The 15,246-nt window shown below is 39.2% G+C and overlaps 1 protein-coding gene across 5 annotated transcripts in view; it reads left to right on the top strand.

Annotated features, from left to right (window-relative positions):
- The window catches only part of SBNO1 (strawberry notch homolog 1), a 59,474-nt gene that overhangs the window by 9,072 nt on the left and 35,156 nt on the right, over window positions 1–15,246 (top strand). Inside the window, exons 1-8 of one of the 5 annotated variants that reach the window (XM_040444022.1) lie at window positions 423–530; window positions 1,351–1,432; window positions 2,481–2,793; window positions 6,434–6,534; window positions 10,832–10,928; window positions 13,255–13,415; window positions 14,395–14,528; window positions 14,734–14,824. In XM_040444022.1, coding sequence (XP_040299956.1) covers window positions 2,556–2,793; window positions 6,434–6,534; window positions 10,832–10,928; window positions 13,255–13,415; window positions 14,395–14,528; window positions 14,734–14,824 — 822 coding nt within the window. In that variant the 5' untranslated portion in view covers window positions 423–530; window positions 1,351–1,432; window positions 2,481–2,555. Of the gene's footprint in view, window positions 1–422; window positions 531–1,350; window positions 1,433–2,480; window positions 2,794–6,433; window positions 6,535–10,831; window positions 10,929–13,254; window positions 13,416–14,394; window positions 14,529–14,733; window positions 14,825–15,246 lie in introns of those variants that run through there. The other 4 variants (XM_040444019.1, XM_040444020.1, XM_040444018.1 and 1 more) reach the window with 4 other exon arrangements.

Genomic DNA, 15,246 nt, shown 5'->3' with positions numbered 1-15,246 from the left:
ATATGCATGTGCATGTTATTTTTATGTTATTAGTCTTCATTCATGAGAGGGACATTTTTGCAGTGAAAAATTAAGACATTTTCTGCTCTGATATACATACATATTTATATAAGAGAGACGTATTATTTAGAGCTCTTGTGGGAGGGTTGTTAATTTCCTTACTAGTTGTCTTTGTACTTCTTGGGGACCTTCTGAGGTTTCACTATATACTTTCTCTGAAAGTTAAAATAAGATTCTGGTGTTAGCATAATTTTGTGAAGATGTTGTACTTGGAAAGATTATTACTTTATACTTGGTATCATATTTTTTTGAGGGTAAAACTTTTTTGTTTTTGTTGTTTTAATAAAATGAATACATCTTTGGGTCTTAAAACAGTTCGCTCCCATCATATTTTATTTCTTTCTCTGATGTTATTTTCTCTCCAGTCAGTGCCACTTAGTGCGTTAGAATTGGGTTTGGAGACTGAAGCAGCAGTTCCTGTTAAACCAGAACAAGAGACAGTACCTACTCCAGCACTGTTAAATGTTAGGGTAAGAACGATTTACATTTGACATTGTTACTAAAATGGTTTAGGATCATAGTCAGAAAATAACCTATAATATGAAGTCATTTTTATCTTACTAGTTCTGCTTTTTGCTGCTTTCCAATATGCTACTCTCACATCCTACTTGCTAAAATAATGCTTTCATTCTTCTGGTAGCTATGTTGATCAAAAGACAATTAGGACAAAACAAAATTTTTTGAATTTACTCATTGTAAATGATATAAAATTTGTGAACTACACATTAACCCACTGCACTTAATTTTTCCTTGTTTATTTCAGCTTTTGTCCATTATGTGATCATAATTGTGCTTTAAATACAGAGTTTACCTTAAACATAGCATTTATGAACTTAAGCCTAGTGGTGTAAAGGACATCCTAGTTAAAAATTTGATAATTATGATAAATTATTGTTGAGGGTTTTATTTGAAAGTGGTAAGTGGTGGGACGCCTGGTTGGCTCAGTTGGAAGAGCATGTGAGGGTTGTGAGTTTGATCCCCATATTGTGTGTAGAGATTACTTAAATCTTTAAAAGAGTTCCCTGCTTTAAAAAAGGGGGGATAAGTGGCAGCCTACAAAATTCTTATTATAGGAGTCATGGAAAAATACCAAATACTTTGAAGAGGGAAGGAAGTAGAAATAGACTGAAATTTATAAAAATACTCAGTTGTACTTCAGTCGTTTAAGATCACAGATATTTTATCATTCTCAAATCTTTGACTTTTTTTTCCTGCATTTTTGTCCAGCTTCTAATGTCCCCTCCCCACCCCTCAACTATAAAAAACAAAATGCTATATGGTTTTTCTTAGGCTCAAAGGTAGTACCTGTATTATCACCAATGTTTGATATTGATGATATTGGTGGATTCCCTGGATCATTCATGCAAGATAGGTACTTAAAATGTTGCTTGGGGTTGCCTGGCTGGCTCAGTCAATAGAGCATAGGACTCTTGATCTCGGGGTCATGAGATCAAGTCACACATTGGGTGCAGAGATTACTTAAAAGTAAAATCTTCAAAAAAAAAAAATGCTGCTTGGTAGTTTTCTCTTTTAAGTTCTAAATGTTGGTATAGTCTGTATGATAGCAAACATTGTATAAGAATCACAGAATGTTAGAAATGGAAAATGGACTTCAGAGAGCCTGGGCCTCCAGGGGTGAAGTGATTTGCTTAAGGTTATTGACCTAGTTGAGGCAGTGCTGGGATTAGAAATACTTTCTCTTCCTAGCCCTTGTATTATAGGGTTGCAATACATCACAGCTTGCTTGGGATAGTCCTATTTTATGCTTGCTGCCCCTGACAGTTACAGAAAATGTCACACTACTACTATACCTTTTTTTTCCCCCTCAAAATGGTGTGTTTTAACTTGGTAGTTTATAGTTAGGCATATTTAATTAAAAATACAGCACCAGTAGTTTGGTAAGAAAGTCAGTTTTAAATTTTATTTTTTTATTATTAACTTTTAAATGTTTATTTATTTTGAGAGAGTGAGAGAGCCCATACATGTGCATGCATGGGAGCAGGGAAGGGACACAGAGCGAGAATCCCAAGCACGTTCACAGAGCCCAGTGCGCGGCTTGAATCCACAAACCATGAGATCATGACCTGAACCAAACCAAGTGTTGGATGCTTAACTGAGTGAGCCACTCAGGTGCCCCCCCATTTTTTTTTTTTTTTTTTTTTTTTTAAATTTTAGAGAGGGAGTGAGGAAGGGGAGGGGGCAGAGGGAGAAAGAGAATCTCAAGCAGGTTCCATGCAGACACCAGGCTCGATCCCATGACTCTGGGATCGTGACCTGAGCCGAAATCAAGAGTCAGACACTCAACTGACTGAGCCCCTAGTTTTAGATTTTTAAATGGCCTTCCATGTGTGTGGATCTAGGCTGTGTTAGAGAGTAAAGTACTTCTCAGTGGTCTGATGTGTTATGGTTTTCTTTTATAGCAGCAGCCTCCATCTACTACAACATTTGTGCTGAATCAAATAAATCAGCTTCCGACCTTGGGATCTACAATTGTAATGACTAAAACACCGCCTGTAACAACGAATAGGCAGACCATCACATTAACAAAGTTTATCCAGACTACTGCAAACACACGCCCTTCAGTCTCAGCACCAGCAGTACGAAATGCCATGACCTCTGCACCCTCAAAAGACCAGGTTCAGCTGAAGGATCTACTAAAAAATAATAGTCTGAACGAACTCATGAAACTGAAGCCACCAGCTAATATCGCTCAGCCAGTTGCAACAGCAGCTAGTAAGTCTTTCTATTTTCTATGGTGTCACCTGTCTCCCTGAGGTAAGATAGGTCAGTGTGTTTTTAAGGGTTTGCTTGGGTCTTAAAAGAACTGGGCAGGAAGGAGATGTCTGCATGACTCCGTACAATTACAGTATTTATACAGTACAAAGGAAGAAGAAATTTAGAAGCCTTAGCATTTACCTTGAAGTAAAATACGAAATTTCCAGGTGGCTACAATCATTAACACCATGAGATACTGGTTTTATATACTGGGAATAACTGGTTAACACTTTCTTGGTCCTTTAAATCTGTGCTTCTCAAACTTTATGTGATCTTGTTCACAGCCAGAATCAGATTCAGTAGGTCTGGGTGGGGCCCAAGATTCTGCATTTTTCTAACAAGCTTTTTGGAGGTGTTATTGCTGGTGGTCCTTGGACCATGTGTGAGGTAACTGGCTTTAAACTGATACTTTACTGCTTTACTGTGACTTTTACAGCTTTATGATTTTGCCTGTCACTGGCTTCATTGCTTGTGGATAGTCGTGTATTTAGTAAAAATTCCCTTTTAAAATACACATGTTTTCATTATAAAATAATTTACTGCATTTTTTTTGAAGAATGAGCACCCATATAATAACTTTCTAAAAAAACAGCTTTATTGAAATATAACGTGCATACGATAATTTTTACCTTTTTAAAGTATATGGTTGAGTAGATTATAGTATATTCACAGTTGTTAAACCATCACTACTAGCTAATCCATAATACCTTAAGGATAGGGTTTAACGGGAAAAAGTTCCACAGTGGTTTGATTGCATTTTTAAAGAGTTTGTTTATGCATAAAGAATATAGATTTTGTAGTTTTTCTTTGGAGTTTGTTGTTGCTCATTTATTCAACAAATATTTATTGAGTGCCTTCTATATGCCAAGTACTGTTCTGGGGTTTTGAGGCTATGGCTGGGAGAAAAACTGTTGGAATCTCTGCTCTCATGGAGCTTGCATCCTAGTGGAGAGATGCAGACAATAAACAAAATAAGTTATACAGTACGTCTGATACGGACAAGCTCTGTGGAAAGAAATAGAAAATGGGGTACAGGGCAGGAAGAGGTTACAGTTTTAAGTGGAACGTTCAGAGGAAGCTTCGTGTTTAGTGTATTGAGGTAATTTTTAAGGGTAAAATAGAATTAATTGGTGTTTTTAAAAATTTTAGCAATGTCATATTTTAGTAGTATAGTTTTAGAAACTGAAAAATGTGAACTCTTAAGAGGGATATTCTTTCCTTCCCTCTACATTCTGCTGAAATATATTTGAGTGCCTTTTTTGTTTATTTATTTTTTTTTTTAATTTTTATTTTTTAACGTTTATTTAGTTTTGAGACAGAGAGAGACAGAGCATGAACGGGGGAGGGTCAGAGAGAGGGAGACACAGAATCTGAAACAGGCTCCAGGCTCTGAGCTGTCAGCACAGAGCCCGACGCGGGGCTCGAACTCACGAACTACAAGATCATGACCTGAGCCGAAGTCGGCCGCTTAACCGACTGAGCCACCCAGGCGCCCCTATTTGAGTGCCTTTTATGTAACAGTACCATGGCAGGCACTGTTGGAAACGGTAACTGACCTCAGTCATAGTCTGAGCTGACCACTATTGTATAGTTTTAGCATAGGAATTGGTGCCTTTTTTTAAAGTAGATTTCTTTGGGATTATTGTATGTTTGGATTAAGGAGATAGAATGGAGGTTCCTGATGATTTATACTGGCACATAAATAGCATTTTATTAGGGTTTTGGAATGAGGTGATAGGTATTGTACAGTTCCTTTTTCCAAAGGAAAAATGTATTTGTATTTCTAATTGTGGGAAATAAATAAGTTCTAATACCTGATATAGACCAATATGTAATTTAGGGACAGAATTGACTGCTTGGAAGTTGTGCTTATGTTTATAAAGAAGAAGGCTGGGGCGTTCGAAAGCAGTGGTCAAAAAGTGTTTCTAGCGCGATGTAGAACTAACTTTGTCTCCAGTGAGAGATGTATTAAAAATATCAAATTATTTAATCTTTTCTTTGAATCCATACCATTGTGGCTTTATGGTTATAGTTTACTCAAGGTCATTGTCCTGAACTAACTGCAGCCTGGCAGCTAGATGCCAACTGAAAAATAATTTTAGCTGCCTTAGGACAGATTTTTATTTTCTGCCATGGAGAGCAGGACCGTGGCCCTGACCTGGCTGGTGTGCAGGGCAGCATCTGGGATGGCTCTTGGGAGACTTAGGGGTGGGGTGGGGTGATCAGTTTTGGAAGCAACTTCCATTAAAAGTTTTTGGGTTTGAGGAAATACTGCTGCTTTTTTGAGTGGCTTTCTGAGCATTCTACCCCTCAGAGCACATGTCCTCATAATGTAAAGAAGACTGTGTTATTGTGAGGGAAGTTCAGAAAGCAAAACAAAACAGGATAGGTTTGGAGCTGATCCAGTAATACTTAGTAAGTACAGTAACATCTACCACATCCAGTGGAGTAATTTTAAAAAGACAAAAGAGTACAAATCAAGGCCATCTTTGTGTGGAAGCCTGAGAAACCGTCAGACTAGACCAGGGCTGAAAAAGAAACATGTAAGTGAATGCCGAAGATAAGCATACTTTTGTGTTGTAGCAGAGGATCATCTTTTTACTAAAGGGGAAGAACAATAAAAGTATGCAACTGCAAAGAGCAAGATTTTGCATGTTCCTCCCTCACTTAGCTATGGGTGTTGCGCCTTTTGGAGCCATGAGCTCTTTGGGTCTCTGGGTTCTGAGTCCGCTTCTGTAACTCTGTGAACTGTTCACTGGCTCTCCCACAGTTACATTAAACAGATAAATCCGTTATCTCTGTTCTGACCTCCTTATTTTGTTAACACTTTGTTATTTTGGAGTCCCAAGTGACAGGCCTCCAAACACTCCCTATCTTTTGGTAGAATAGATCAGATCCGGTCAGTGCTCCTGGTGTGATTGTCACACTGTGGTCTCAAGGATCCCAGGTACCTGAAGCGAGCACTTCAGGGATGTAGGCTGGTTACGGGGCTCTAGACTCCTCAGTCAAGAAGTTCTCCTTGGCCTAGTACTCAAATTGAAGGATTCAGTTCTCTTGCTGTGTGTAAAAAGAGTTTGCAAACCACTGGTATAGAAGAAGAAAAAATTCATTGTTCGGATCTTTGAGGAGAGGAGGAATGTAGAATTTCCAAATTTTTTTCTTTTTTGCTTCCAAGAAAGAATTATTTTGCCTTGAAAGCAAGTATCATCAACTCAGGTGAGATTGATTCTGTCTTGGTGATAATACCAAGTTTTGTGGGGTTTTTTGATGAACCAAGTGAAGTGTCCCAAAGTAATGCTAGCTTTTGGTGTTTGTGTTGAAAGAAACTATCAAATATTCTGATTAAGGTGTCTTTTTGATAGTTTTCAGGTTTCCTGTACACGCATATCCGTTTAAGGTAACTTGTTTTCTAAGGTTAATTCTTACCTCCACGATAACACATTGCCTTGCATGTTTTTATCCTTATGCTTAATTTAAGGTAGTGATAAGCAGATCGGTATTTTTTCATTTGTGAAGTGGGTAAACTACTGAGTTTTTAAAAAACTGTTGGAAAAGAAATTCAGAAATCGTTCTAAAATGTAATGACTCTCCCCCTCAGCTGATGTAAGCAATGGTACGGTAAAGAAGGAGTCTTCTAATAAAGAAGTAGCGAGAATATGGATAAACGACATGAAAATGAGGAGTTTTTCCCCAACCATGGTGAGTTTTAAAAGCTGTATCTGTATTGTGTTATGGAAGTACACTTGGCTAAAAGTACTCTAAAACAACCCTCAGAAAACTTTTTTGGGGTGAAGGGGGGCTACTCAACTGCATAAACTAATGAGTAAGCATTAAATCTCACTGAAGTAAACTAACATACTGACCAAGGTGATAATAACTTGCGTATTTGATAGGGTGTAGTATTACACGCGGTACTCACATCCTTTTTGTGTGGATCTCATCTGGTAGACAAAGACAATGTGAGTTAACCAAAAGTGTTTGATAACTGTCCATTTTAGGATTGAACTTGCATGTATAGCTAGTTCTGAGCTGTCAGATCATGTAATGTTCTAGTTACAAGTAATTTTTTTCCTTATAGTTTGGAAATGTTGTATGTTTTGGGTTAATTAATTCTGTACATTTATTTCATTGCTGTGTATAACACTGCATGTGTGTGGTGGGTTTGTACACGAGGTATACTACATGGTTCCCCCTTCCATAATCACACAATTTGACAAGCACATGGTGTAAGTAGTAATAGAAGGTACAGCAAAAAGTACATTGGACAGTCACAATTAGGGTTATGACTTTGGAGGAAGAGGAGGTCTCCCTGGACTCACGTGGCCTGAGAAGATTTCATTTTGTGGCAGAGATATAATGGAGATTGGGTGTTGAGTTTGGAGAGACTGTAGGAGGGCATTTTAGGAAGGGAGCTAATGCACTGGCACAGAGGAGACAGCTATATGTTTAGGTGACCGTAAGCCATGAGGAAGTTCGAATAGTTGGATTTGGCACTTTGGAGGGTTCTGAGTTGAGTTTGAAAGATTTGGACTTGGTGCAGCACCAGTCGGGGCCACTAGAAGTGGAGGATCCTGTTAGTGACTCAGGATGGGTTGGTGGGGGGAAGACCCTTTGGTTAAGTACTCCAGAAGGAAGTATTAGAAATTAAACTTGGGGGACTACAAAGAGAGTGATTGGAACAAGGTGAGAGGGAAGAAAAAAAGGAAAACATGTAACAATACCAGAGGATTGCTAAGACTTGGGGACGGAATAAGGAACTGGAGACACAGCGCAGCCGTCTGTGCCCGAGGTTTTGAATAGGGACTAGGAGAGTGAATGCTGGCCGGACCCAGTTTACTTAATAGTTGTGTGCCAGCAACTTACATGGAAGTTGATTTTTAGAAAATACAATTGCGTTTTTCTTTTTTTAATTTTTTTTTAAGTTTATTTTTGAGAGAGAGAGAACCAGCCAGGGAGGGGCAGAGAATGGGGGACAGAAGATCCCAAGCAGACTCTGTTCTGACAGCAGACAGCCCCGTGCATGGCTCGAACTCATGAACCATGAGATCATGACAACCCAAGTCTGACACTTAACCAACTGAGCCACCTAGGTACCCCGAGATTGCGTTTTTCTTTAAAAAATGTATGTAGTACTCAGGTTCCCAGTTCAGCTTATGTTTGCCCATAATATGCCAGAAGTTCTTTGTTGTCCTTGCAGTTAAGAAACCTCTAACAGGGAGTGCCTGGGTGGCTTCAGCTCAGGTCATGATCTCTCGATTCGTGAGTTCAAGCCCTGCATGGGGCTCTCTGCACAGAGCACGCTTCAGATACTCTGTCTCCTTCTCTCTCTGCCCCTCCCCCTCTCGTGCTTTTTCTCTCTCTCTCAAAAATAAATATTGGGGCGCCTGGGTGGCGCAGTCGGTTAAGCGTCCGACTTCAGCCAGGTCACGATCTCGCGGTCCGTGAGTTCGAGCCCCGCGTCAGGCTCTGGGCTGATGGCTCAGAGCCTGGAGCCTGTTTCCGATTCTGTGTCTCCCTCTCTCTCTGCCCCTCCCCCGTTCATGCTCTGTTTCTCTCTGTCCCAAAAATAAATAAAAAACGTTGAAAAAAAAAATTAAAAAAAAAATATTAAAAAAAAAGAGGGGCACCTGGGTGGCTCAGTTGGTTGAGCATCCAGCTTTGGCTCAGGTCATGATCCCACAGTTTGTGGGTTCAAGCTCCACGTCGGGCTCTGTGCTGACAGCGTGGAGCTTGCTTGGAATTCTCTCTCTCTCTCTCTCTCTCTCTCTCTCTCTCTCTCTGCCCCTATCCTACTCATTCTCTCCCTCCCTCCGTCCCTCCCTCTCTCTCTCTCCCTCAAAACCAATAAACTTTAAAAAAAAAAAAAAAAAGAAAGAAAGAAACATCTAACGGGCACCTGACTGGTTCAGTCAGTGGAGCATGTGACTCTTGATCTTGAGGTCTTGAGTTCTGGCCCCACGTTGGGCATAGAGCTTACTTTAAAAAAAAAAAAATCTATATCTCTAGCAGAGATCACAAACTGGTAGACTGTGGACCAAAGCCAGTTGACCAAATGTGTTTTGTTGGGTGGGACTCCACAGTATTTTGAAAAAAATTGAATTTGTTGCTACCACATAAAAATCCTCTGATTTCCAGGTTCTCCTGAAAAACAGGAGTACCTGACGACCGTGGGCCCACATTCCCACCTGAACAGGCTTCTGGCTGAGTAGGAACGTGGACTTTGTGTGTTGGGTGGGCGTTCCGCAGGTACCACAGTCTCCCCACTCCCCCTCATTTATCTCCTTGACCTGAAGCTTGGGGACCCTCAGTTGCCTTTTTATTGGCTTTGAAATTTACCTGTGTGTCCCTGGATTTTGTGACCAGACAGTAGACCAGCTTATCTTCCAGTTAACACTCTCGGTGATTTTTTTTTTTTTTTAATTCAGTTAAGGGAAGATAAGATAGAGGGAGGGGGAAGGAGGCTGGTCATTTAGCATAGTATGCATTTTTTTTTTTTTTAATGTTTTGTGTTTTATTTATTTTTGGGAGAGAGAGCATGAGTGGGGGAGGAGCTGAGAGAGGAGGACAGGATCTGAAGCGGGCTCTGCACTGACAGCAGAGAGCCCGATATGGGGCTTGAACTCATGAACTGGGAGATCATGACCTGAAGTCGGAAGCCCAACCCACTGAGCTCCCCAGGTCCCCTAGTCTTATTTGATAACGTGGGGAAAGGGCTGAAGGTGGGATGGGGAAGACACAGAATTTAAGTGATTTAAGCAAGGCCACACAAATTAACAGTAGAATGAGGATTTGTATGTGTTTCCTTGCCAACCCCACTTTGTCTCCGGTTTCTCAAATTGAGTTTTATTTTGGCATACTTTCTAAGAACATTCGGAACTTTTTTGGATTTTTTTCCTAAGGATTCCATGGATTGATGTTGATTGGATGTTTATCTACCATCTCCCTCTTCCTTCCCACTTTTATTGAGCATCTGTTTGCCATCATAACTCCAGACAAAATAAAAAGAAATCGAAGAGCCTGCCCTTACCTTTCAAAGTTTTGTTATCCTTGGCGTTGCCTGTAGGCCCTGACTGGCTTCTCTCTCTCTCTTTTTTTTTCCCCCTCCTTTTCTGGATATACTGGATTTCACAGATTTTTCTCTGTAGTCTTTCTTGAACAAGCACATTAATAAATATCTTTGGTGTTGGTTTACTTGTAGTGAAAAGAGGCTTGTTCAGGGGCTTTCTATTCCCCTATTTCTCCCTACCGCTCCTCCTTTAAGATTCTGTGAAGAAAAAAAGGAACATGTGATTGGTAACCATTCGCACAAGTTGTCTATAGGACAGTCTGGCTTTATTCTAGTTTTCCTGGTGTACTTAACTAATAGCTCCCCATTTCATTTTCACGTGTGCCAAGGATTAGAGAGTAAGTGATATGGCTTTCTTATATGTGATTGTTGTGTTTGTGGAGACACAGATGTCTGAAGTAAATGCTCCGTCCTTCAGAAGAACCTTTAAATCCAGAGTTTTCTGGGGTTTTAGTTTCAATGTCCGAGGGAGAGAAGACAGGTGATGTGAAGGTTCACTAAAATGAGGGTGGGATGTGTGGCTTCAGTGGTTTCTGCCATTGATGTTGTAGGATGAGCTGCTGGGGCTCATCCACCTTCCTTCCTAAGCCTTTTGGTCCTTCTCTTCCTGGAACTGACAAGGACTGAGGTTAGAAAGAGTTCCGGGCATCAGGGAGGGTGGTAGGCAAAGGGGAAAGTAGTTTGAGAGGTAGTGACTGGAAGGAAGGTGGAGCCCTGAGGTGACCCAGCAGTGTGTTAGAGCTGAGAGTAGGGCATGGATTATCTTTGCTCATCAGAGAAGCACGGAAGAACCAAAGTATGATCCAGCTTTGAGGGAACATAGAAGAGGAATGTCATGTTTCCAAGACTGAAGATTGCTAGTATTCCTACAGAGGAGTTTTCCTGTGTGTTGGCTGGACCTCCAGTCTCTGATCATGCTCTATGTTACAGAAGGTCCCTGTTGTGAAAGAGGAAGATGAACCAGAGGAGGAAGATGAAGAAGAAATGGGTCATGCAGAAACCTACGCAGAATATATGCCAATAAAATGTATGTCTTTGGGATTTGTCAAAATGATGAAAGACTTTTGGGTTCCTCTTGAACTTAAGTAACTTTCCCACACATGTTATTACCTATTAGGATCTATCAATATTGGGTACCTTGGAATTTGACAAGTGTGAGCCTTATAATCTGTTTTAAACTATTACAGGTTTTAAAATATCTAGGTGAAAATTTTACTGGTGTATTTTTTCCTACAGAAAGTTAAAACTGTTTTGGGTTGAAGTCCTTTAAAACTAAGAGTAAAAAAGCTTGGGCTTTATTTTGTTTCAAGTTAATTTTGCTCATGTCAGCAGCAGGTATAAAATCATAGTGAATTATAGAGGCGTAAGTCTGTACCTTAGCTTTATATACTTTATGCAAACAAAAGCACGGGAATCTTAAAAATATAATGTGCTATTTATTTCAATAGTGTACATTAACATTTCTCCCTTTTTGCCATAACAATCATGTTTTATTTTTTTAGTGACCACTATACTATGTCAAACTGAAAATTAATAGTTTTTAACTTTAGTAGAAAAATGTTCACTTTGGGTGGCTCAGTTGGTTAAATGCCCGACTCTTGATTTAGGCTCACTCAGGTCACGATCTCATGATTGTGCATTTGAGCCCAGTGGGGCTTCAGTTCGGCATGGAGCTTGCTTGAGATTCTCCCTCTCCCCACCTCCCTCCTGCCTCGAGCATGTACTCCCTCCCTCTCAAAAAAAAAAAAACAAATGTTCACTCTCGTTATATGGTGGTGATAAGATGGAAAAAACATACACATGGCTAGAATCTTTTATGTACTCTGAGTTTCTATAAAAAGCCACTAATATTACCACTTGAACTAAAAAATCTGTTTACCAACTGTGTATGGACTTCAAGCTCCCATAATTTTCTGGCCATTTAAAAAGAAATTATTTATTTTTAATGTTTATTTTTGAGAGAGAGCGTGCATGCATGTGAGTGGGAGAGGAGAAGGTGCAGAAAGAGAGAGGAATAGAGAATCCAAAGCGGGCTGCACACTGACAGCAGAGTGCTGGATGTGTGGGGCCTTGAACCCATGAACCATGAAATCATGACCTGAGCTGACATTGGATGCTCAACCTACTGAGCCACCCAGGTGTCTCTATTTATTTATTTAAGTTTATTTATGTATTTTGAGAGAGCGAGCCAGGGAAGGACAGGGAGAGAGGGAACCCCCAAGCAGGTCCATGGTGTTAGTACAGAACCCGACTCGGGACTTAATGTCATAAACTGTGAGAACTGAAACCTGAGCTGAAACCCAAGAGTCAGACACCTAATTGACTGAGTCACCCAGGTGCCCCTAAAATGAACTTTAGAAGTAAAAGAAAAACAATTTTTTTAATTAAATTTTATTTTTTAATTTAAATCCAAGTTAGTGAACATACAGTAAAAATAATTGTTTTTTGACGAACCTTAAAGAGCACTTGGCTTGCTCAGCTGGTAGAACATGTAGCTTTTGATTTCAGAGTTGTAAGTTCAAGCCCCACGTGGATGTGGAAGCTACTTAAAAATAATACATACACATATACTTACATACCTGTATACGTTTTTAAACTATGAACTTCAGGTTGTGGTATCCGAAATGGGTAGTTTCCCCCTCCCACCCATAATAGTTCATAAAAGGATTGAGAGTTTATCCATGGCCCTTGAAACCAAAGTCAGCAAACTAAATTTGGACTTTTGCTTGTTTTTATAAAGTTTTATTGGAACATAACCATGCGCGTGAGTTTATTTATTTATTGGCTATGGCTGCTTTTACATTGCTACCATACCGATGTTCGGTAACACCAGATACTCTGCAAAGCTGGAAATATTTATTGTCTGACTATATATAGAAAAGGTTTGCTGACCTCTGTTTAAAGCTATTCACATAATGCATTTTGGGGAATTAGTTGCTGTTTAATTTTATGGCCAAGATTTCCATTAAAATCCCTTTCAAAGTAAAATTACATTCCAAACTTTTGTTTCACTGATGCAAGGGAATGATTCATTCAGATAAATTCCCAAATCTAGGATTGTGTTTGTTGCTATTGGAGAACCTGGTGGTATGAACCAAGTCCATATTTTTCTAGACTTTTTTAATCAGCGGGTCTTTATTTAAAGCATGAGTATTTGATAAATAGGTCCTTTTAGTCAAATTTAAATAGTAATTTACCACCCATCAATGCCTTTATAGAATCCTGAAGTGTATAGTTACTTATTTACTTTTACTTTTTCTATGATAGGAAAAACATGGCAATATCATATAATAAAACTGGAAGTGTTATTACCTAGAAAAATTAAAATGAAGTTTTTTAAATTTTTCGTTCAGTAAAAATTGGCCTACGTCATCCAGATGCTGTAGTGGAAACTAGTTCTTTATCCAGTGTTACTCCTCCTGATGTTTGGTACAAAACATCCATTTCTGAAGAAACCATTGATAATGGCTGGTTATCAGCGTTACAGCTTGAGGCAATTACTTATGCAGCGCAGGTAAGCAATAATATTTCGTAGCTACATACAATATTTATCTTTGAATCCTGGTCCATATAATACAGTTGTTTTAATGCAAAGGTTACGTTTTCCTTGCATGAAAAACTTGTGAATGTGATTTTTATAGAAGTTTCACGTGTCTGATAATTAAAGAGGTAGCATGGATTCAGGAGGTGCGCGTTTCTGCTAGAAATGACAAATGTTACAGCCTTTTTGGAATGTGTATTAAAATTAAAAATACATATATCTTAGGGCGCCTGGCTGGCTCAGTCATGCAACTTTTGATCTTGGAGTCATGCAACTCTTGATCTCAGGGTCACGAGTTCAAGCCCCACGTTGGGCGCAGAGCTTGCTTGAAAAAATAACTTATGTCCTTTGACCTAACAAGTGTATTATGGGAAGTCTATTCGACAGAACTATTAGATTGAGAACATATATATTAAGGAGATGGATAGATGGGTGGTTGACTTTGTTTTTGTGTTTGGTGGATGACTATTTGTTGCAGCTTTTTTAACTTTGGTGGTAGAATGCTGGAAAAGACTTAAAAGCCCATACCCTTGTGGGTGTTTGAATAAACTGTGGTATTAGTGTATGGGTATGGTACTGTCTTTTAAAACCATGAATTAGAGTTATGCTAGTTGTCTTGAGAGGGCTTCTGTCGTACTCCATTTCTGTAAAATAAGTAATGGCCAAACAGCTAACCATCCCCCATGTTTATGTGTGATTAAAAGTTTGTATTTGACTCTGCAAGCATTGAAACAGGTATGGGAGAATGCTCACCAGTTTGTTGACTTCAGTTACCTGGTGCATGTGAGTGTGGCAAGAAACAATACTTAGTAAATATAAAGAAAGTATTCATACTAAGCCAAAGTGTATGTCATTTGTATACGCATAAATCACATTAATATTTTCCTGTTTAAAAGACTGATGGCTAAGGTATTTGAAGGAGTAGATTAATTATCAACTTTCTCTTTTTTAGCAACATGAAACATTCCTACCTAATGGAGATCGTGCTGGCTTCTTAATAGGTGATGGTGCTGGTGTAGGAAAAGGAAGGACGATAGCAGGAATCATCTATGAAAATTATTTGTTGAGTAGAAAAAGAGCATTATGGTAAGTAAGTGCCAAAGACTGTGTAAGCTTTCTTTTGTGAATAATTACTTACGCATGTGAGATGGGTTTTATTACTGAGTAGGTGTATTTTTTAAGTGTCGAGGCCTGGTTTTATTTATCCTGAGTACTGCTAGATTGATGGAATTTGCATTTAATTTGTGTGTGTGTGTTTTTTTTTTTTTTTCTTTTCTTTTTTATGTGGCAGGTTCAGTGTTTCAAATGACTTGAAGTATGATGCTGAAAGAGATTTGAGGGATATTGGAGCAAAAAACATTTTGGTTCATTCATTAAATAAGGTATGAAAGTTTTCTATTCAGTCATTCAGTAAATATTGATTCATCTGTGAGATTGGAATAATAACAGGTTCTACTTTGTAGAGTTACAAAGTTCAAGTGAGTTATTTTACAGAAAGCATTAGTTGAGGGCTAGCCATTCTCATTGGGTTGTCGATTACTGTATGTCATCTACTGTGCCAGGTACGGTTGGGTGGTGACAAACAAAATAGGCCTTGTCTCTGTCGTTACGGAGTTTATTCTCAGTCTTCAGTGTTGGTCTTTGTTTCTGAGGTGACTTTATATGCTGAAGCTCACAACTGTGTGTAGAAGGGTGCACTGTAGTAAAGCTGTGTGGACAGGTAGTGTGCCCATCACAGCACATAGGGAATTGTTGACTTTTGGAGACTGATTTGGAGATTTGTCTGGTAGATTTGTGTATCTGT

The sequence above is a fragment of the Herpailurus yagouaroundi genome, unplaced genomic scaffold, assembly GCF_014898765.1.
Source record: "Herpailurus yagouaroundi ecotype Mexico unplaced genomic scaffold, PumYag 191, whole genome shotgun sequence".
In the NCBI taxonomy this organism is placed as follows: Eukaryota; Metazoa; Chordata; class Mammalia; order Carnivora; family Felidae; genus Herpailurus; species Herpailurus yagouaroundi.
This window is presented reverse-complemented; position numbering and strand designations above follow the sequence as displayed.